This window comes from Malus domestica, chromosome 17 (assembly GCF_042453785.1).
Source record: "Malus domestica chromosome 17, GDT2T_hap1".
Taxonomy (NCBI): Eukaryota; Viridiplantae; Streptophyta; class Magnoliopsida; order Rosales; family Rosaceae; genus Malus; species Malus domestica.
In genome coordinates, this window is record NC_091677.1 from 31,837,415 (window position 1) to 31,860,429 (window position 23,015).

At 39.3% G+C, this 23,015-nt stretch overlaps 1 protein-coding gene across 1 annotated transcript; it reads right to left on the minus strand.

Moving 5' to 3' along the window:
• Positions 1-14,654: 14,654 nt before the first annotated feature.
• Positions 14,655-22,216, minus strand: LOC139193483 (uncharacterized). The gene is made up of 8 exons (XM_070816508.1): positions 22,086-22,216; positions 21,458-21,748; positions 20,940-21,307; positions 18,939-19,097; positions 18,433-18,794; positions 17,214-17,640; positions 15,922-17,093; positions 14,655-14,990 (listed from the first exon to the last, which is right to left on the minus strand). The coding sequence occupies exons 1-8, from the start codon at positions 22,214-22,216 to the stop codon at positions 14,655-14,657; spliced, it is 3,246 nt and encodes a 1,081-aa protein (XP_070672609.1).
• Positions 22,217-23,015: the final 799 nt, after the last annotated feature.

The following is a 23,015-nucleotide window of genomic DNA, read 5'->3' on the forward strand; positions in this document are numbered from 1 at the left end:
TGAGAAGATTGATGTAGATATGAAAACGAACGCTCACATATATGTATCACAAAGAAAGCAATTTCTGGAGTTAATAAGCATGTTTAGATATGATCTCATGAATGGAATGCTACTACTTAGATGCGAGAACCAGTGACACCATATGCTCATACCAAATTCAAACTCCACATATTGAAACGCATGACACTCAAGATGAAGTTAAGGGTTGTAACGGGGCTTGGGGTGATGGCTAACAAATGAAGGATAAGGATAACAATCGTTCTTAAAGCAATAGCAAGTAAAGTAATGAAATTGAAACTTAGAATTCACTTAGATTGCAGAAATCAGCTTTTAGACACGAAGGGAAAATTCAAGCAATAATTAGGGCCAAATTCTATGTTTTGGACCCTTTCTTCAACAAGCAGCACTTTAAAACTCTTTTTCGCATATTTTTCAACTCCTTTTTTTTTTTTTTTTCTTTTTTTTTTCAACTCTTCTTTTCTTTTCAACAAGCATAATAACTCACACTTCCCCCACACTTGTTTTCTGCCATACATTAATCAAAAGAAATACAATTTGAATCATGCTTTACTATGCTTCAAGAATAAGGGTATGGATGGTCCTAAACTAGGCTAGGTAAGGATAATGTGGTTTAACAAAGAATGTAGGCTATCAAGGCTCAATGGGGTTAACTTAAACATATAACGATATGGGATACATGGCAGTTTGGCTTTGGTGGTGGTAACTACACAACTTCATCTTGAATATGTTTTATGCAAATCAATAGCATGCTTTGAATGAAATAGGCATGAGTTCTAGCATTTGGAACTAAATGATGAAACGCCTTCTAAGTAATAACCAAGCAAAGAATAATGAGATCATGCAATGACTTTAGAAAACAAGAATGCACAGATTTTAACTCTCCAAATAAACGTTTAAGCTCAAGTCTCACAAGGTTGTAGTGTTAGTTTGAGTTCTTTCCTTCAAGCATGTTACAAAAACTAATTTTTTTTCTTTTATGATTACATGTGATTTCATAAGTTATAACCACAACCACGCATAAATAAAGAGTAAATCAAACTTTCATCCATGTTTATAACTCTCTTTAACAGTCATGCAATTACAAACCGAATCCTCATCATTGTGTTGGAAGGTACCCTAAGACACAAATAAGCACACAAAAACAACTATTTTTGGGATTTTCAAAACAATTTTTCAAATTTTTATGAATTTTCGGATTTTTATGTCAAAACACACTGAAACACTCCAAAACAGCTTAAAAATACTTAAAACAACAAGGAACAACACTAGAAGTAATGGGTGATAAATTTCTACGAATTTCATGCAAAACAATGGTTACCCCCCCCCCCCACACTTAAATCAAACATTGTCCTCAATGTTTCAAGCATATACTCACACCAAAAACAAGCAAATAACAAACGACAAATAAACATGACAAATATGGCAAAGTAAAAACCAGATAGAGTAGAGTTTAAAAACGCAAATCTGGTTTTGGAGATAGTTGATCTTGTTGACTTTCCACAGCTTTGATCTTGAACTGGTTTGGAATTCTGAGCGGGGAATATCAGAGTGCAGTCTGCATTCTTCTCTGCTTGTTTCTTCTCCACGGCAGGCAGGCACGAGGTAAAGGTGTTGGTCTGTTTCTTTCTTCAATCTTTCCAAGTGCCCACCTCTTGCTCTCTTTCTCCTTGTCCTTAGTTGAGGATGAATCAGCACGTTGTCTCCACATGCTTCGAGGTATCATCTTCACTTCCCTTATAAGTGAGAAACAAAGCGAAAGCATAAGATGATGAGTACTCGAGAGCAAGAGTTGGCTGGAGAAAGGACAGGGAGAAAGCATGATATGAGATACTCTTGCTCTCAACCCTTATGATATGAAATACTTGTGCTCTGGATGGGTTATTTGCAGGGGTATCCCAGGGGATGAAAAATACAGAGTGACTCGAGAGGGTTTGTCGGAAAGCCATTTCATAGAGGATGAAGGGTTAAGTGAGGCTAAAAGTTGGGTGAGACTGCTTCACTTTGAAGTTCAACATTTATAGAATTTTCTTAATGGCTGGGAAGGCATTGTTCCATTACTCGTGTCAGCAAGCCTGGGATAATTTAACAGTAGTTTCCACGTGCATTCCACTTCTCAAAAAAAATTTGACAGATTGCGCGTGATTTACGCAACGCAGATGTGCAAATTGACAGATGCTGACACGTCTCGATAAAGCAGAGGTCTCTTTAATATCCGGAATTTACGCTTCGAGTTCTGAGCTTCGTTGAGGGCAGAGATTGCATGTGACAAATGCTGACGAGGCTGAGAGAGACAGATGGTTGGAATCGGTGCTTCGACAGATTGCCCGTGATTTTCGCAAAGCTGAGTTGCATGTGATGGGTGCTGACGAGGCTGAGACAGTTGACGCTCTTCGGTATCTGGAATTGGTGGTTTGTGAGCAAGCCCAACTTTTGAGAAAGCTGGCGCCTCTTCGATCTCCGAATGGCTTCTTCGATTTCTGAGCTCACCTCTTCGATCTCTGAAATCCCATCGCGTGCTGATTTTTATAGAGGTATGCAAGATGTTCAAAGCACACTTGAATTTCTGCCTGTAAAAACTCCCATTTTGCACTTCTACAATCTTGACTTGTCCGATCTCCTCTTTCTTTAACACCTCTGAAAAATGTCTGGCCCTTCCGACCGTCATTTTGACTTGAACCTTGATGAAGGAGCAGCCCCTCCTTCTCCAGACAACATATGGCGCCCGTCCCTCATATCCCCTACTGGTCCTCTCACCGTTGGGGATTCGGTGATGAAAAATGACATGACCGCTGCGGTGGTGGCCCGGAACCTTGTCACCCCCAGAGATAACAGACTGCTCGCTAGACAATCTGATGAATTGGCGGTTAAGGAGTCTCTGGCTCTTAGCGTGCAGTGTGCGGGTTCTGTGTCCAACATGGCCCAACGCCTATTTGCTCGAACCCGTCACGTTGAATCGTTGGTGGCTGAAATACAGAGTCTCAAAGAGGAGATTAGAGGACTCAAACATGAAAATAAACAATTGCACAAGCTTGCACACAATTATGCCACAAACATGAAGAGGAAAATTGACCAGCTGCAGGAAAATGATGGTTAGATTTTACTTGATCACCGGAGGTTTGTGGGTTTGTTCCAACCGCATCTGCCTTCGTCTTCTGGGGCGGCACCGCGTAGCGAAGCTCCAACTGATCAACCTCCGATACCTCCTCCTTCTGTGGCCCCACCGAATGCTGAGACTCCGCCGACTACTGCAACTCCGCCGACTACTGCGACCTCTCCCAAGCAGCCTTTGTGAAGGCTTTCTCTTGTATTATGCTATGTTTCTTTATTTCCCAGTTTGCTGTTCATTTCCACGAAGTTTAATGTTAAAATCCTTTGCATATTTGTTAATGTTTCAAAATAGAAAATCACAACCAAAAATAATTAAACAAGTAATAAAATTGACAATCAAGCAGAATAAATGGGTTGCCTCCCTTAAAGCGCTTGCTTTAACATCTTCCAGCCGGACGATGAACACCTTCACTTCTCCTTGGAACCCATGGCATGCAGTGGGATCTCCTCCACAACATGCTCCACAAAGTGCTCGTAGTATGGCTTCAAGCGATGTCCATTCACCTTGAATTCTTGCCTGGTTCTCAAGCTCTTAATTTGGACTGCACCATGCACAAAAAGATTAGTAACAACAAATGGGCCAACCCACTTGGAACGTAACTTACCAGGGAATAGACGAAGGCGGGAGTTGAACAACAACACTTTCTGCCCAATTTCGAAAGTCTTGCCTCGAAGCATCTTATCATGGAATGTCGTGGTCTTCTCTTTGTAAATTCTAGCATTCTCATAAGCTTCATGCCTTATCTCATCAAGTTCACTCAATTGAAGCTTTCGATGAATTCCGGCTCGATCACACATCAATTCAAAGGGAATGGACCAATCCGGGGGAGTTATGATGGGTGCCGTGGTGATGAGGTCCTTAAGATGCTTGAATGCTTGCTCACACGCCTCGTTGAACTCGAAAGGCACTTCCTTTTGTAGGAGACGGCATAGGGGTTGTGCAATCTTGGAAAAATCCTTGATAAATCGTCTATAGAATCCTGCATGACCAAGGAAAGAACGAACCTCTCTCACCGAAGTGGGAGAGGGTAAGTAGCGTACAAGATCTATTTTAGACTTATCAACTTCAATTCCACGTTCAGAGATAATATGACCCAAAACAATACCTTGTTTAACCATAAAATGGCATTTCTCCCAATTTAACACAAGGTTTGTTTCAACACAACGTTTCAAGATTAAAGTGAGATTATCCAAGCAATTATCAAAGGAATTACCAAACACACTAAAATCATCCATGAATATCTCAATAATCCTCTCAACATAATCAGAAAAGATGCTAACCATACACCTTTGAAACGTGGCAGGAGCATTGCACAAACCGAATGGCATGCGTCGATATGCAAACGTTCCAAAGGGACAAGTAAAAGTGGTCTTTTCTTGATCATCCAGGGCAATAACAATTTGATTATAACCGGAGTATCCATCAAGAAAGCAATAAAAGGAATGACCGGCTAACCTTTCTAGCATTTGATCTAGGAATGGCAATGGGAAGTGATCTTTCCTTGTGGTTGCATTTAGCTTCCTATAATCAATGCACACTCGCCAACCGGTTTGAATTCGGGTGGGCACAAGCTCATTCTCCGCATTCTCGACAACCGTCACTCCAGATTTCTCGGGCACACATTGGATAGGTGAAACCCAACGGCTATCGGAGATGGGATAAATCACCCCACAATCTAGAAGTTTGATTATCTCCTTTTTCACAACTTCCATCATCGGAGGGTTAAGACGGCGTTGAGCCTCTCTAGTTGGTTTGGCCCCCTCCTCTAGAAATATGTGATGCATACAAGTCGTAGGGCTTATACCTTTAATATCGGCCAATGTCCAACCTAGGGCAGATTTGAATTCCTTCAAGACACGCACTAGCTTCTCCTCCTCTTGTGCCGTGAGGGATGAGGAGATGATGGCAGGTAGCGTCTCATTTTCCCCCAAAAAGATGTACTTCAAATGGCTTGGTAGGGGTTTGAGATCAAGTATGGGTGCCTGAACGATGGATGGAAGCAACTTGTTAGTCGAAATTGGAATGGAATTAAAGTTAGGAGACTTACCACCATGCTTAGGTAGTGACTCAAGGGCAGCAACCAACTCAAAAATTTCATCACTAGGAGGCACGACATGGCCTAGTCCATGTATGCCGTGGGTTACACTAGAATCTGCCCCCTTGGTTGTGAGTTTCATTCCTCGTGTAATGACTTTTTCAAGCGCATTGTCATTCAAATCTTCAAGATATCCCTGCGCCAAAGAGTCAATTATATCAATAGAGAAACATGAATGGTCCTCACTAGGGTACTTAATGGAATCAGAGAAATTAAAATTAACAACTTCCCCATCAAATTCCATGGATAACGTTCCACTATACACGTCAATCTTCGTTCGGGCCGTCTTCATGAATGGCCTTCCAAGGAGGATAGGCAATGAAGAAGCATGATCTGATTCATCCATTTCGAGCACATAAAAATCTACTGGGAAGACTAAATGATCAACCTGCACCAAAACATCTTCCAACACTCCCTTTGGATAAGCGTTAGATCTATCGGCCAATTGTATGATTACACCATCATGTTTCAACTCACCTAAGTTCATAGATACATAAATGGAGTATGGCATAACATTTATAGAGGCTCCTAAATCTAGCATGGCAGATTTGAAACGAGTGTTACCAATGACACACGGAATTGTAAAGCTACCCGGATCTTTGCATTTGGGGGGTAGTTTACGTTGCAAGATGGCGGAGACATTTTCACCTACCTTCACAACCTCCTTGGTTGAAATCCTCTTCCTAGTGGTGCATAGCTCCTTTAAAAACTTAGCGTATCTCGGGACTTGCTTAATGGCATCCAACAAGGGTATGTTGACTTGAACTTTCCTAAGTGTCTCAAGGATGTCCTTTTCAGCTTCTTCCTTCTTTGTTTGCACAAACCTGCTAGGAAAAGGAGCATTCGAAGGCACAACATTAGTAGGAACCGAATTTGAGACATTCTTACCTTTATTGGATGAATTGGACAGATTTGGAGCCATGGGGGCTTGCGGCATAGGTGTGTCCACCTTTGCTGTGGGTGGGCATGCTTCCTCCTCCTCAAATTGAAGTTTTTCATCCTCTTTGTGACCTGTTTTTGATGAAGAACCTGCCCCAGTCTCTTTTCCACTTCTCAAGAGTATGGCCTTTGCACTTTCAAAGCCTCCCTTCGGATTTGGAATGGTAGAACTAGGAAGCCTTCCTTGGTTTCTAATCTGCCCAACAACGTCGGCAATCTGCCCCATTTGTTTCTCTAGTTGGTCCACTCTTTTGTTTTGATTTTCCTGCCCATTAGTCAAAGTGGTTAGTAACTTAACAAGTGTATCATTATCCAAAGCATTACCTGAATTATTTGGGGCCGATTGTGGTTGGACTTGAAGGGGTGCGTATGGTTTGTTGTAGAAGCCCGGGGGTTGTTGCCTAAAGCCTCCTTGTGGTTGGGCTTGTTGTGGCTCTCTCCATTTGAAGTTTGGATGGTCTCTCCACCCCGGATTATACGTGTTGGAATATGGATCATGTCTTGGCTGATTTTGGCTTTGAAACCCAATGGCATTAGCGCTCTCCCATCCACCATTCTCGATGAGTTGAGGACACTTTTCGGATGCATGTCCTTGGATAGAACATACGCCACACACCATGGGTCCTTGAATCTTCATTCCCTCGGCCATCTGTGAAACAAGAGAAGTAAGATTAGCTAACTGAGATTGAATATTGGAAGTGGAACTTACCTCATGCACTTGTTGCCGTGGGGGTCCTCTTTGGCCTACACCCTCGTATTGTTGAGCGTTCAATGCTCGATTAGCAATCAAGATTTTTGCAGCCATGGGCGTTTTGTCTACCAATGCTCCACCCGTCGAGGCATCGAGCATTTGACGTTCTAGTGGTAGGAGCCCTTCGTAGAAGTATTGCAAAAGCAATTCCTCCTTCATCTGATGCTGTGGACAAGAAGCAACAAGTGATTTAAATCGCTCATAATATGTAGGAAAAGACTCACCTTCATCTTGTTGAATTCCACTTATTTTTTTACGAAGAAGAATGATGCGAGAGGTTAGGAAAAACTTCTCCAGAAACGCCCTCTTCATACTCTCCCAAGATGTAACTGTACCGGGAGCCAACTCGTATAACCAATCCTTGGCTTTGTCCATTAAAGAGAATGGAAAAGCCTTCATCTTTAAAATACTTCCGTCAACGGTAACCGGAGTCATTCTTGAGCACACCACTTCAAATTCTTTCAAATGTTTGTTCGGATCCTCCATGGACAGCCCATGGAACTTTGGAATGTGGTGGAGCAAACTTGACTTTAACTCAAACTCTTCAGTTTTACCTTGAGCAGCCATGGGATATTGGATACACAATGGTGCGGCATTATCCAAACCCGAGGCGGTAAGCTCCTTGAGCGTACGGTTGTCCATGGCTATACCTTGCTCTTCTCCACCCACTTGTGCCGTGGGCTTCTCTTCAACCTCAACTTCTTGCTCTTCTAATTCAAGCTCGGGACTAGGAGGATTAGACTCTTGCAATTTCTTTTTCCTTCTCAAAGTCCTCTCAAAATCACCGTCAAAGTCGGAGATATGCTCACGAACAGGTTGTGAGCTACGGGTCATAAACTAGTACCTAAAAACAAAGAAAAAAAACAAATCAGCAACTTAAACAGAAACTTAAACAAAATACAATAATTCGAAAGAAAACAATCCAAGAGATTAGCAAAGTTGCTAATCCCCGGCAACGGCGCCAAAATTTGATGCGAAATATATAAGCACACAAATTAAACCCTCTTTTTATCAATTGTAGTAAAGTTTGTAAGTAGGGATCGTTCTAGGCCGGGGATTAGGAGGGATTGCTAAATCACTTGGAAACTGACTTGAAAACGTGAAAACAAAGTTTAAAACACTAACTAGACTCAAAGAATGCAAAACTATACTTTAAAACACTAAAACAAACCAAAAGACTTAAAACAGCCCCTAAACACTCAAAACTACCTTAAAAACACAATCTGGGCAGTTTTGGGACTCTCACACAAACTTGGACAAATTTTGGTTTTCTAATGAACTAAAACACTTAAAAACATAATCTAAGACAAATTCTAATTAATATGACTCAAAGAAATAAGATGGGGTTGATTTTCGACGAAAATAATTAAATTAAGACAAGAACAAAGTAAACAAATTCTTAGACAAATTTGGGTGAATCAAAACACTCTAACACACAACCAAAACAGAAATTAAACACTTTGAAACAATAAAGTAAAAGGGGGATTTTGGTTTTAATGAATTTGAAAACAAAACAGATTGTAAGTGAATTTGAATGAAACTTATGGATGGAAGATTAGCTAGGAGGTTCTTCTCCACATATGTCACACTTGCATACAAAACGATTTCCAGTTGCTTTTCGATAAGCTATGAATACTCAACGCCCCAAATTAACCGTGAATTGCACTAATTAACCCTCAGTTTTTTCCACAAGTTATTAGGTTGGATGATTGCATACGACAACCCAAAACATTCCCTACAAGTTCCCTACATGAATTGCATAATAGAGATACAAGCAAGAATCATTAAGTTCTATGAAAAACATAAGCATGGACGAGGCACTCGTTACTATGATTTGCATGAAACTTATGCCAAGAGTTTACTTAACGTGATTGTGACTAGCAACCTTCACTACTTGTGAATATAAGTTTATAACAATTAGGTGAAACTCCCTTATATTCTAGCGTCAAATTCATACATGAAAATTAAGCGTGCACTCTTAACCAACATACACAAATTAGTTTTTATATGAACGGATAAGTAAATTGAATTCACAACTTATGAATCACAACTGGATGTAATCAAATCATATTGCAAGTATGAACATAGTTTCGAATCACCCCCTAACTAAGAGGGGTTTAGTTCCTCATACTCACAAAGCAAAGATACATAAAATTAGACATTAAAATCAAAGGAAAGAAAACACCTAAAATGCTCCAACTTGGTAGCAAGTGCATCCAAGATTCCTCCTTTCCCTTGCTTGCGGCAGATTGGGTTATGGACAGATTTTGTGTAGTTTTATGATGTAGAATGGATGGGGAATGGTATGGAAGGGTTTAGGGTGAGTGTGGAGGAGTGTTTGATGGTTGGAGGGTGGTGGAGAACTAGGCAAAGAGGGTGGAAGAAGGTGGAGTGGCTGTTATGTTTTCTAGGCACTAGAATAGTGTTTTTGGGGTGTTTTGCTTCCTAGGGTGTGTATGGACGAATTTTTGTGATAAAATGATGAATATGGGGGATTGTCCTTTGGCCAAGGGATGTAAACATGTATTTATAGGCCCCCAAAAACCTTAGAAAATCAGGTTAGGTTAAGGATGAAATGCATGGCAATTTGTGTGTGTGGTGTGCAATGGTCCAAGGGTGAAAATGAAGTAATGATGCAAAGTGTGAAGGGTAAAATGGAGTGGTGTTGTAGCTAGGGAGCATGAATGATTGTGTACATTGCATAGAGATGGAAAGGGAGGTGAAATGTGTCAACAAATGGGTCAAATGTGCAACAACATGTGTTGCACATGGCATTGGATTCCAAATGTGAATGATGGAGCATCAATTGGTGCATGTAATGGATGTAAATATTGTCTAAAATCTAATGAGTGAAGGGAACAAGAGGTATCAAGCAATTGAGTGTAATAATTAAATGAATTGAAGCATGAAATTAGAAATTATGTAGGGGACAAGAGTGATCAAGCATGGCATGGAATCCAAAGGGAATTCTATGTGGTTTGCATGGCAAGGAATGCAAGTTGGGGTGACAGATTTTTGGGCTGTTTTCTTCATCTTTTGGACCATAATTCTTCATATTCTTGGCCTCTTTAGTTCTCAAAATCGTCCATCCACTTGGCCCATGCATTTGCTATCCATTCCAAGCCCGAAACATGCTCCAAAGGCCTCCAAAATGCATCTTCTTGCATACTTTGTCCATAAAATCTGAAAACACACGAAAATGACTTTAAACATTAAAATAACTAAGGAAACACGACATAAATGCACAAGAACAAGCCAACTAAGTCGCATAAATGTGCTCCTATCATGACTGTCGACTAGTCCCCTAGCCACCTGATATGCACTCCAAACAGTAAGCTTACCACTTCATTCATAATGCCAAATGCGCCGGCCTTCAACATCCCTTACACTAAGGGAAATACTTCGAATTATCTCTACTTCTTCAGGTGAGAAGGTATCAACCAGCAACAGAATATCCCATTGCTTCATCCCACTCTAGAAAAGTCGTTCCACTGTGTCCTCCATATCCCAGTTCACCGGTGGGGGTGTTAAAATCTAAAAATAATTCTCTCTGGGAACCCAACTTGAAGGGAAAATTATGAGTTTAACACATGGGATTTCTAAATGACTAGCATGCATATACAATTCAAAATTTATATACATGAGCAACGGAAGCAATTTATCAAATAATATCAAAGCTATAGTCATGCAAATCCCCTTCAAGGTTCATAGGTTTATATACAATGCATCAAAACATTTTAGTAAAGAACAAAGTGAAAGTTTAGTCTTATACCTCTTGATCTAGACTTGAGACCAAGGATGGACCACCTCTAAGCCCTTTGTTCCTTGAAGTCTTTGAGCCTAGCCTCCCTCCTTGCCTCCTCCACTTTGTTAGTAAGAGTGCTCCAAGGTTCTCCTTTAGTCTCCAAAGGAGAAGACCTCTAAAGATCCACACCCATTAGTGTAGTGAGATGGATGGAGGAATAACCAAAAGGGTGAAAGATTGTTAGCCAAAACACCCTCTAGGTGGCCGGCCTTTGTGGTTTTAGAGAGCTATTTTTCTTTGCCTCTTTGTTGTTCAAAAACACACAAAAACTCTAAGGATTAAAACTCTATAAAGTTCCTTATATAGACAAAAAGAAACCTAGTCAACAACTTGACTAAATATCTCTCCCAAACCCTTTAAGTGGTCGGCCCTTTAGTGTTTGGTTTGGGCTTTGGGCTTTTATTATTTCAAGTCATCCTATGCTTGAATAAAAGCCCAATGGGTTTAGGCCCAATGGGCCCAATTAAACCCGAACGTTTCTTTAAGCCCAAAACGATCTTTTATCGCTTTTATGATTTCTTTAGACTTTCTAAATTAATCACAACACTTAATTAATCCAATTAATTATTTCCATCATCCATTAATTACTCACTACAAGAGTGTATCGGTGTACAATCATTTTAGGTTCTAATTAGCAAGGCAGTGAGGTGATTGACATCAATCCAATTGATTATATTTAATCCAATCACTTAGTAAATTAAAACTTCATTTTAATTCACCTTTCTTCTTTGATGACTACATTTAATCATCTAGAAGAACTCACAAGCTATGAGTGACATCTAACCATATGTCATAGCTACCCAAGCTAATGTAGAAGTTGTTCGGAGAACCTATTCAGTTGGAATTACAATGTAATTCGATCCTTCTCTAAAACAATACTCTCAATCACATTACTAGGGTATGGATATATTATGTCAAACCCCTAATGTGATTATTCCTTCTTATATGATTCTATTGAGTCGTATAGGAACGCTTTCCTTTATTACGCTTGATACTTCGGCCGAAGATTCCCGAATCATATCTTAGAGTATTCTTCCCTCTAATCGAGGATTAGAGATTCCTTGTTGCGCATTCACTTGCCTTCATGACTAAGTGGCTTAACCCCAATTATGCCGTGGACATCCGCGAATGGGGTGACTTTGACATAATCAAAGATTAAGTACTTAGCCACAAGACAACGACGATGCCTCAGGTCAAAGGACTACTTACATTATTCCAACCATTAGAGTTACTTGCTTGACATGTGAGTAGACCTCCATGCAAGTACTCTCGTTCGATTGTGTTCAGTGAACTAATTCCCTTAATGAGCACCTACATACTTGTCTTAGTGTCACAACACGAATGGGATGAGACTTTCCATCCTTCCATTTGAAGCGGACACAGTATGTACCGGTCTAAGCATTGTCAGTTTCCCTCCGACAATCCAATGACTAGGAACCTTTTTGGACATAATGGTTATGTGAAGAAGGTCTCTGTAGTCTAACATCATTAGATTACTTCTTCAATCGATCTATTGTCCATGGATACACTATTTAGGACATATATCGTTTATTGAGATAGTCCTAATTCGTGTCTTTGCCATTTGATGTATAAGAGTCATCCATACATCGATTCATTTGTCCTGAAAGGTTTCTTCCAAAGATTGACTTTCAGGGCATATTTCCAACACAACTATCCTTCCATATCTGAATCTTCTTGCCATTACCCACTTGCAACCGATGGCCTCGGTGAATCACCTCCCTCAAGGCTGCAATACTCCTCCATACATAAGAGTTATTGGGCATTACCAGTGCATCCATAAATTCTGACAGAGGGAAATACCGAGCTTTGAACACCTGGAAAGCGAGGGCGTCAGGTTGCTGGAGGAATCACCAAGCCTGTTTTGCTAGAATAGCCAAATTAAAAGCATAGAGATCTCTAAAACCGAGACCCCCCCCCTCATGTTTAGGCTTATATAAAATCCACCAGTTAAGCCATTGTATTTTCCTTTTCCTGGGATCACCACTCCACCAAAATTTAGCTATCATCCTATTCAGCTCCTCACAAAAAGTTTTAGGTAGCAAAAAGCATTGCATGGAGTACATAGGTAATGCTTGTGCCATCGTTTTGACTAATAATTTGCGACCCACACTGCTTAATAAACCACCCTTCCAACTTTGTAACTTCTTCCACAATCTATCCTTTATATATGCAAAAGTTTCCTTTTTCGATTTTCGAACTAGAATTGGCAATCCCAAATATTTATCATGAAACTCCACCCTTCTTATACCGAGACAATCAGCTAACAACTGCTTATCAAAACTAGTAAGATTCGGACTGAATGAGACACAACTCTTCTCGAAATTCACCGCTTGACCCGAAGCCATCTCATACAACCACAAGATTTGTTTGATCTTCAGACACTTTCCAACCGTACCACGAGCAAATAGAAAGCTATCGTCGGCAAAAAAATAAGTGGTGAATACTAGGGGCCCCTCGGCACACCCTAATCCCCTGCAAATCCCTATCGGCCACTACTCTTCTCAAAAGCGCCAATAAGTCTTCCGCATAAATAACAAACAAGTGGGGAGAAAGAGGGTCACTCTGTCGAATACCTCTTGCCGGATGCACATAGCACACCAGGTCCCCATTCACCTTAAAAGAATAAGTTACCGTAGTGACACAAAGCATAATCATACGGGTCCAATGCTCTAAGAATCCCATACGACCCATCACAGCTTCCAAAAAGCCCCATTCCACCCGATCATATGCTTTTCTAATATCTGATTTCAGGGCCATAGGCCCATTAAACCCCGATAAGCGCTTATGCATATAATGAGCTACCTCAGCAGCTACCAAATAATTATCAGAGATTAAACGGCCAGTAATAAAATCACTCTGAGTTGGGGAAATAATACATGGGAGAATAACTTTCAATCTATTTGTAAGTACCTTCGCAATGATCTTATAAAGCACACTACACAGACTGCTTGGGCGTAGTTGCATCATCAACATTGCATCCTTCACCTTAAGGATTAGTGTGACATGGGTATAGTTTATCTTCCGTAATATTTAACCCAAGGAGCATGGATCGAACACCATTACATATATCCGCACCCACCACTCCCCAATGTTTTTGGTAGAAATCAGGAGACATACCATCAAGGCCAGGGGCTTTTGTAGGATGCATTTGGAAGACGGCACTTTTAATTTTCTCATCCGTGAATGGGCGCTCAAGATCGATATTCATTTCCTCTGTAACCGAATGAGCAATATGACCAAGAATCTCCTCACAGTTTAGGCCCCCATTGGAAGTGAACAACTTTGAGAAATACGACACCATAACCTCCTCCATCCTTGCTCGGTCGTCATGCCAAACACCTTCATCATCCATAAGGCCAAATAAACAGTTACGTTTCTGTCTCCTATTCACTTTCTGATGGAAGTATTTTGTGTTACAAGCAAGGTATAAAATATCGATGATATCGGAAATATCGGTAGTCCAAAAACATAGAAATTTCGATGGAAATATCGGGATATTATTGATATTGATAAAAATTGAATAAAAACCACGGAAATTGTAAGAAAAACTTGGAAATTTTTATTGAAACTTTGCAGGATGTTTATTTAGTCAATTATCTATTAGTTTATCACAAAAAAAAATTGGAAGGAAATGCGTTGCATGATAGAACTAACTGATTTAAGTTGATTATATAGTGAGCTGGCAACATTATGAGTGTAGAAAATATGTAGTAATTAATGAAAGAAGTTTAAACACACCATAATCATTTATATATAATGAATTAGTACAATATTTTACACTTTATACATTGCATGGTAAGACACATGAGTGACTTAGTAAGGTCTAAAATATCGATGATATCGGAAATATCGTTAGTCCAAAAAAATATCGGTAGTCCAAAAACACGGAAATTTCGATAGAAATATCGGGATATTATGGATATTTTAGACCATGGTTACGATCACCTAGCTTGAGCCAATTTTCTTTAGATCGTTGCCTCAAAAACTGCTCCTTTTGCCCAAGAAGTCTATTCAATTTGCCAATCAATTCCTTTTTCTGCGCAATAGACTCCTTCAAAAACGAGTGCCCCAATAGACTCGTGAGCTTATCCTCCACTTCCCGAATCTCAACAGGTCTGGTTCCAACATTGCTCCTCGCCCACCTATTTAGCATCATTCGAGTCATCTTTATTTTCTCTGTAACTTGGAACATCGGTGAACCCTCAACGGTATACTCCCACCCATCCCGTACCACATCCGCCACCCCCTCCTGCATGTGCCAACGCTCCTCATACCGAAACTATTTTTTACCACGAAGTGGAGTACGGCCTGACCAATTAAGCAACACCGGAACATGATTAGACTTCGTCTTGTTCAAATGCTTAACAGTGAAACGTGGAAACATGTCCACCCATTTTGAGTACACAGGGCTCAATCCAATCTTATCCTGATTCCACCACCCCTAGTTGTAAACCATGTAAACTTGTTCCCCGAATAACCCTAATCAATGAAGTTACAAAACTCCACAATCGATCGATATTTTAAAATCTCTTTTTTTACGTACTATACTCATTAATATAAGCTATTCTATCTTTTGTCCATAGCTTTAATATGTAATGAGGAAGGGAAAAAAAACTCAATTTATCCAGACTTGCAACATAAACAAGTTACCAGGGTTGTCATTCTTCTCAAAGTCTTAAATCTTGGAAGTCAAGACTCTTAACAACTCTATCATTTTCTTTTCTCTAACACTTTATGCTATTGCATGGAATTAGTAAGCCATCTCTTAATTTGTAGTAGGATTTCCAGCTACAGTGAATTGGTTTTAACTATCCGGAGAAATATTTAAATTAATTAAAATAATGGAATAAGGGTTATGAAGTTTATATACATCCATATATTTTTTGGGCATGGAAATGTAGAAAATAGAACCTTAGCAGGTAAGGAATTAGGATTTAAGAGAGAGAGAGGGAAATGTAGAGAGAGAAAGAATTGTGTGAAATATACTTTCCATTAATCACATATCTATGTACATTGAGTATTTATACATAAATATTGAGATCAACACCTTATGTTAACTCATCACTACCTTAACTAACATATAGACTAAAGTACTAATTTGGTGCTTCACATCTTTGATAAGATTGTGAACCTTCATTACTCCTAACACACCCCCTAAAGTTGAAGGTAGAAGAACGAACTGAAAGCTTGTCAGCCAAGGAAGCAAACCGTGCAGCATGAAGGGACTTGGTGAAAATGTCAGCAATCTGTGACAATGTGCCAACATGTTGGACACCAATCTGACACAAAAGAATCTTCTCACGGATGAAATGGTAATCAATTTCAACATGCTTGGTGCGAGCATGAAAAACCGGATTGAAAGCTAATGTTATAGCACTCTTGTTATCATAGAAAATAACAGGTGGTCGGAGAAGAGGAAAGGAAATATCAGAAAGAATCTTGCAAATCCACGTGACCTCTGCAGCACTATTTGCAAGTGATCGGTATTCAGCTTCAATGGAGGACCGAGCCACTGTGTTTTGTTTCTTAGCACTCCAAGCCACCAGATTTGAGCCCAAAAATACACAATATCCACTGGTAGAGCGTCTGTCAACCGGGCAGCCAACCCAATCAGCATCAGACCAAGCTGTTAGATGTTGATGACCTTTTGTAAACCATAGACCTAAGTCAATGGTACCTTTGAGATACCGTAAGATACGTTTGACAGCCTGCAAATGAATAGTTCTTGGGGCCTGCATGTGTTGACAAACTTGGTTAACAGCAAAGGCTAGATCCAGTCGAGTCCAGGTAAGGTATTGCAAAGCACCAACAATGGATCTGTAGGAAGTAGGATCAGGAAGAAGGGCACCAAAGTGATCCAGTTTGGAAGAACTAACTGGAATGCTAGAAGGTTTAGCACCCAACATATCTGTTTTCTTAAGTAAATCCAAAGCATACTTTGATTGATGAAGAAATAAGCCTTTGGAAGACCTTTGCACTTCAATCCCTAGAAAATAGTGAATATCACCAAGGTTTTTAACAGGAAACAGAGTTTGAAGCTGAGAGATGATGGTTTGACAGACTGAAGAAGAGCTGCCGGTGATGATTATATCATCCACATAAACTAAGATGAATGTAATAGTTGTATCTTTCTTGATGAAGAGACTAGTATCAGATGTAGAAGAGGAAAACCCCAAGGAAAGAATGGCACTATAGAAGGCTTCATACCAGGCACGAGGAGCCTGTTTAAGACCATATAAAGATCGCTTAAGCTTGCAAACATGTGTAGGTTTGGAGACATCAACAAAACCAGGAGGATGCAGCATATAGACATCCTCTTTCAAATATCCATGTAGAAATGCATTGCTAACATCTAATTGATGTACAAACCAATCATAGTGAACTGCAATGGAAAGAAAGATCCTGATGGTTGGTGGTTTAGCCACAGGACTAAAAGTCTCTGAAAAATCTAAACCTTCTTGTTAATGAAAACCTTTAGCCACTAAACGTGCTTTATACCGTTCTATAGACCCATCAGCTTTATGTTTCACTTTGAAAACCCATTTACAACTGACAAGATTGTAAGATGGATGATGAGGTACCAAATCCCATGTACCTATGGATTGAAGGGCCTGAAACTCAGCTTTCATTGCTGCCCTCCAAGAAGCATGTTTAGAAGCCTGGAGATAAGTAGTTGGTGTGGATAGAATCTTGGTGAGAGGATCCACTGATGAAGGAAAATGATGCTTAGTAGCTGTGAAAATTTTGGGTTTGCAGATGCCAGCCTTTGCTTGAGTAATCATAGGATGAGTGTTGTGAGGTGCCGTTGGTGAAACATGTTCCTCAATACTGGAATCAGTGACTGAGAGAGATGATGCATACATGGATGGTGCATGGGAGATATCAAGACTTGCAGATTCCTGAGGTTAAGAGACAGCACTGAAAGAAGAGATGGGTATAGGTATGGTCACTGAAATCGGAGAAGATGCAGGATTGGAATTGGAGATTGCAGAGGACTGAGGAACTAAGAAATTGTGATGAAGGTAAGGAAAATAACTCTCATCAAATACAACATGCTGAGAGATGTAAAGTTTCTCAATGAGAGGATCATAACACCTGTAGCCAGTGTGATTTAAATTGTATCCCAGAAAAATGCACAGTTCGCTTATAGGTTCTAACTTGTGACTGGAGTAAGGTTTAAGCAATAGATAACATGCACAACCAAAAGATTTCAATGTATGATATTTGGGTAAGGCTTGAAACAATATCTCCTATGGACTCAAGAGAGAAGTTTGTGGTGGCAACCTGTTGATGAGATAAACTGCTGTTTGAAAAGCTTCAACCCAAAATTTAGGAGGTAAACCACTTTGAGAGACTAAAGTCTTGCCCATTTCAACAACATGACGATGTTTCCTCTCAGCACACCCATTTTGTTCAGGTGTGTGAGGACAACTCAGTTGATGAGTAATACCTTGAGCATTAAAGAAACCCTGAAGTTCGTTGCTTAAAAACTCACCCCCTAAATCTGATCTCAAACATTAAACTTTGGATGCAAAAAGTGTTTGAACTTTCAAAATAAAAGTTTTGAGGACTGAAGGAACATCCGATTTGAGAAATAAAGGATATAACCAACTGTATTTTGTGAAATCATCCAGTAGTATTAATTAGTATCTGTAACCAGTACAAGAGGAAGTAGGAGAAGGTCCCCATACATCAGCATGAACCAAATGAAAAAGCTTGACTGAGATACAAGGCAAAACAAAGAATGGGAGCTTAGAAGCTTTACCCATTTGACAAGCTGCACAAATGGACAATTTATTGACGGAACCAGTTACAGGTAAATGATGAGTGCGTAAAACAGAATGTAAAACTGCATTAGAAGGATGTCCAAGCCTTCTATGCCAAAGAGAAATATCAGCCTTTGCAACCATCAGCGCACGAGGAGAGACAGTTATCCTAGAAGAACCATCAGAAGCATTCCAATAGAATGGATAAAGACCACCTTCACTGGGGCCCTGGAAGAGCATCTTCCCAGTTCTTAGATCCTTGATGTAGAATCCAAAAGGGTCAAATGCTAGAGAGCACCAGTTATCATGAACAAATTTGTACACAGACAACAAATTATGCGAAGCTTAGGGGACAAGTAGGACATTGTTAAGTCCAAAAGCAACATTAGATGTGCGTATAAAAGCATGACCAATATGAGATATGCACAGACCTTTACCATCACCAACAAATAGCTGCTCATTGCTAGTGTAAGGAATGGCAGAATTGAGAGAAGAAGGATTTGGAGTAACATGGTGAGAAGCACCACTGTCTATGATCCAGTAATTTGGTGTAGCCTGATGTACTGCAGTCATAGCCATAGGAGAGTAGGCTGGAGGCATTGAAGAAGCAAATTGAGAGAGTCAGCCACACTGAAGAGCCTGATGGCCATGTTGATTACACAACTGACATGGATTTGATTTCCCAGAGGAGAAATTCGATTGATTAGATGATGCGTAAAATAACTAAACACACAAATTAACCCTCTTTTTGACAATTGTAGTATAGATGTAAGTAGGGTATCGTTCTAGGCCGGGGATTAGGAGGGATTGCTAATCTATTCTAAATTAATTTAAAAATATTAAACAAGACTCAAGGACACAAAACTAGGCTAAAAGCTCTAATAACTCGAAACACACTTAGAATGACTCAAAATAATGAAAACAATCAAATTAGACACTAGGAACTGAAATGGACGGAAATTGAATTAAAAGACTAACAACAATGAAAACTAACTAAATAATATAATTTAATAATGGGGAGGGTTTGGTTTTTACGAGAAGTAAATTAAACTTAAATAAATTACAGAATTGACAAAAGCATGAAATTAAGGTGAAAGGATTGGTGACGGACTAGCTAGAGGGTTCTTCTCCACACATGACACATATGCAACCTAAATTGATTTTCAGTTGTTCTTTCAATAAATTGTAAATCTCAACGCCCCAAATTAACCGTGAATTGCACTAATTAACCCTCAGTTTTTCCACAAGTTATTGGGTTGGATGATTGCATACGACAACCCAAAACATTCCCTACAAGTTCCCTACATGAATTGCATAATAGAGATACAAGCAAGAATCATTAAGTTCTATGAAAAACATGAGCATTGACGAGGCATTCGTTACTATGATTTGCATGAAACTTATGCCAAGAATTTACTTAACGTGATTGTGACTAGCAACCTTCACTACTTGTGAATATAAGTTCATAACGATTAGGTGAAACTCCCTTATATTCTAGCGTCAAATTCATGCATGTAAATTAAGTATGCATTCTTAATCGACATACAAAAATAAGTTATCAATCAAGCAGTTAAGCAAATTAAATCACAACTCAGAAATCACAACTGAAGGTAATCAATTCATATTACAAATATATTCATGGCTTTGAATTAACCTCTAGCCAAAATAAATTTAGTTACACATAATTCTCAAATTAAACCAAAAGTAAAACATGAGTTTGAGAAGATAAAACCAAGAAAAATAAAGTGAAGCTTCTTCTTCCCTTCCTGCCGTCTGTTTCTGCCCGTGTCTCTCTCTGCTTCTTATTTTTCCGTGCCTCTGACCTCTGCTCTTCTCCTCCTGTTTCTTTTCTTTATTTTCTGCTTCTGACCTCTGTCAGTCTCCCCCCTTTCCCTTTTCCTCCGACCTCTCGTCTCTTTTTCATTTTTTTATTCCTCCATCATTCCCTTCTGCCATTTCTTTTATTTCTTTTATTCTTCCACTGGTCCATGTCTTCCCATCAAATTCTTTCTTTTCTTTCCATTAGTCTTGCCGTGCATTTTCTTCTCCCTTCACAACATGAATCATGATGATGTTTCAAACATCATCATGACTCATCATTATCTCTTTTTTTTTTATTTAATTTAAAAGCTGATCTACACAGACAGTTTTGACGAATTTATTACATAAAATTTCACTTGTTCTATTTTTATTTTCTTTGCATAACAAATCCTATAAACACAAAAATAACGTAAATAGCTCAAAAATATAAGGAACTAACTAAGAAAAGACGAGTGAATTCGAAGTAAAAATATATATAAATATGATCCGATCATTAGACGGAAAACCACTAGATCGAGATGGACCAGCACCAAGAATTCCACCATTTTGATTGGTGAAGCGATTGCCCCCAAAATTTCGATTTTGATGGAATCTATTGTGATTTTGATTACGACCTCGATAATTCCCTCGGAATCCAGAGTGATGACCAGAGGTAGTAGAGGATTGAGCAGTAAGAGCATGAAATGGAGTAAATGTATTAGATGCAGTCAATCGAGTCTTACGTTTTTGAAAAGAAATTTCCTTACTCAAGAGTAAACCATGAAGTTCATCAGAGGTTATAGACTCATTTCTAGTTTCGATCGAGTCAACAAATGACTCATAATCATCAGGAAGACCAGACAGAATATAGGCTACCAAATCAGACTTAAAAATCGGCTCACCCGCAGCAACTAATTTATCAGAAATTTCTTTAATCGAATTGAGATAATCAATCATCAAAGAATCACCTTTTTGAATCGTCTGAATCTTAGCACGAAGACTATAAATGTGTGTAAGAGAAGCTCCAGCAAAACGTTTTTCTAGAGAAAGCCAGAGAGATCGAGAATCATGCATACCAACAGTCAGAGGGAAAAGATCTTCCGAGAGAGTCGAATTGATCCAAATCATCAAGATTTGATCTCATATACACCAAATGTCATGCGCTGAATTAAGAACACGAAGTCCAGCGGAATCACAAACAAATTGAGAGGGGCATACATCGGTGCCGTCGATAAGCCCTAAAAGCTTAAATTGCTTCAGAACTCGAAGAAATATATTGCGCCAGGTAATGTAATTGTGACGAGTCAACTTCGTCGGAACCATACCGGCGATGTTCTGAACAGTGATCGAGGCAATCGGAGCAAGGAGAGGATTGGAAACCTCAGCGTGAAGAGCAGAAGCTAAAGAATTTGCAGGAGAGAAGAGTGGGAGGAGTTCGCCGCTGTAGCCATAGCGAATCACACAAAAAATTAAAGAAAAAATTGAGACAAGATCTGTTTGGCAGGTGAGAAAATGCAAGAAAATCAAGAACGCAGAAGCGGGAGATCAACGTCGGTGGACTCCGGCGAGGATACCATGTAGAAAATAGAATCTTAGCATGTAAGGAATTAGGATTTAAGAGAGAGAGAGAGAGGGAAATGTAAAGAGAGAAAGAATTGTGTGAAATATATTTTCCATTAATCTCGTATCTGTGTACATTGAATATTTATGCATAAATACTGAGATCAACACCTTATGCTGACTCATCACTACCTTAACTAACATATAGACTAAAGTACTAATCTGATGCTTCACATCTTTGATAAGATTGTGAACCTTCATTACTCCTAACAGGAAATTCGACAAAGTAGTTGAGGTAAGGACTCTCTCTTGCATTTACAACATCCACATGCAGTTTCCTTTCGAGCATTTCAAACCTTAAGAGGCTCACAATTTCAAGTCCCTCTCGCTCCTCCACTTATATATGTCCCCGAAATAACGTAAAATTACAAACCCTCTCATGTAAATGTTGGCAAGGAAAATGAAACGTTATAGCTAAATGATCCCTTTTCTTAATCTATAGCCAGGGCATACGATTCCCTTTTTGCTGATGAAATGCAACCAGAGACTAAGTGCTGCTTTTTGGGAATCCATTTCTTATGAAATGCTTTTGATCAGGAAATCCTTTACAAAGCTACCAACTTTGAGCAAGCGGAACATACATAGGCAGTTAATAGTGTGCATTTTTGCTTACCACGGTCAAGTGTTGGTAATGATTACCATCCTACTTATTATCATTGAATGAGTTAAATTTGATATTTGTGTCTATCAACTACACAAATCTTGAAATTTAAACTCATCTAACGGTAATAAATAGGATGGTAAAGATCATCGTTACTTGGGGTAGTGAGCAAAAATATTCTGTAGGTTAATAATAGTAAAGAATAATAAAACCGTTATTATAATAGGTAGACGCCATATATAAAACTGTGAAAGTTACAATAATAGGTTCAATTATTGATAGTGGTCAAGGTGGAAGAACAATGCCAGCCATAGACTTTATTCTAAGGTCATGGAATGGAAGCATTCCTCCTGGAGACATACAATAAGTCTTAACTGTCAAGCTCGAATTTTCTTCTTCTTATTGCAACCCCACAAATTTTAAATGCCTTGTGATCTTACACTATGTTTGAAGAATTTCTTACTCCTTAACTACGCTAATTTGAAGC

What these genes read in the sequence shown, in the direction of transcription:
- LOC139193483 (XM_070816508.1), bottom strand. Translation starts at nt 22,216, where the DNA reads ATGCTCGAAAGGAAACTGCATGTGGATGTTGTAAATGCAAGAGAGAGT. An exon ending in AATTCAGCGCATGACATTTG is followed by an intron (nt 21,308 to 21,457) that starts GTGTATATGAGA and finishes ACACATTTATAG; the next exon opens with TCTTCGTGCTAAGATTCAGA. An exon ending in CCGAGGGAATTATCGAGGTC is followed by an intron (nt 19,098 to 20,939) that starts GTAATCAAAATC and finishes CAATGCCTCCAG; the next exon opens with CCTACTCTCCTATGGCTATG.